At 50.2% G+C, this 813-nt stretch overlaps 1 protein-coding gene across 1 annotated transcript; it reads right to left on the minus strand.

Moving 5' to 3' along the window:
* Nucleotides 1-297: 297 nt before the first annotated feature.
* Pmar_PMAR014275 (hypothetical protein) lies at nt 298-457 on the minus strand (the record flags this gene model as incomplete). Its single annotated transcript, XM_002772276.1, has 1 exon — nt 298-457. A coding segment is annotated over one exon (160 nt), but the record flags the coding sequence as incomplete, so codon positions are not given.
* Between the last annotated feature and the right edge of the window lie 356 nt (nt 458-813).

An 813-nucleotide genomic window follows, 5' to 3' on the forward strand; every position in this document is an offset into this window, starting at 1 on the left:
GGGACATATGATGAAAGTAATCATCGTGGGATCCGACCCTGGGTCGTTCGATTGAGAGCGTGGTCACTAACGTACTGAGCTAATAGTTCATCTCTCGTGCGAAGAATCGTTTCGTCAAAAATGAGCGGGCGAAGCAACAGGCACACTTTCGCTATATTTTTACGCTGATAAGCAGTCAACGGGTGACAGAATGATACCCTGTTTGTCTTCTGAATCGCCCTGGTCGGGTCGGGATTTTTGCTCACGCACGGACGGACGGACGGACGGACGGACGGACGGACGGACGGACGGACGGACGCACGCACGCACACGAGTGTTCGTGAGCAGTAACATAAGCTCCGCTCACTCCGCAATAAGCATTCAATCTCCTGTGCCCCACTCAGGAAGATCAATGCATCACCACTTTGGCTCTTGGGTGTAGTGGTCTGGATTTTCTTCAGTAAGGCCAGGTATGGGCCTTACTGCACTCTAACTCTGTATTTCAAGGGAGTTAGAATAAGGAGAGCTCATCACAGGAAATGCCGCGTGACGCGGCCCGCGTCCCATACAGCTCCGAATAGCTAGCAGGGCAAGCCGGAAACGCCCGGAGTCCTTCTCAGAATGCATCTACTAGTACCAACGTTGTACAGGTGCACACTACGGGAATCTAAATTAACCAACGCCACTCGGTGGTACAATTCAAACTGACATGAAGAATTTTTTTAACTCATTATCTCTAATATTAACTGAAATCTCCATCTTGAAGACTCGATGCGTCGTAAAAGACGCGCCGTTCGGCCACAACATATCGAGATCAATCCGGGGAGCTAGGTT

The sequence above is a fragment of the Perkinsus marinus genome (assembly GCF_000006405.1).
Source record: "Perkinsus marinus ATCC 50983 genomic scaffold scf_1104296961446, whole genome shotgun sequence".
In the NCBI taxonomy this organism is placed as follows: Eukaryota; Perkinsozoa; order Perkinsida; family Perkinsidae; genus Perkinsus; species Perkinsus marinus.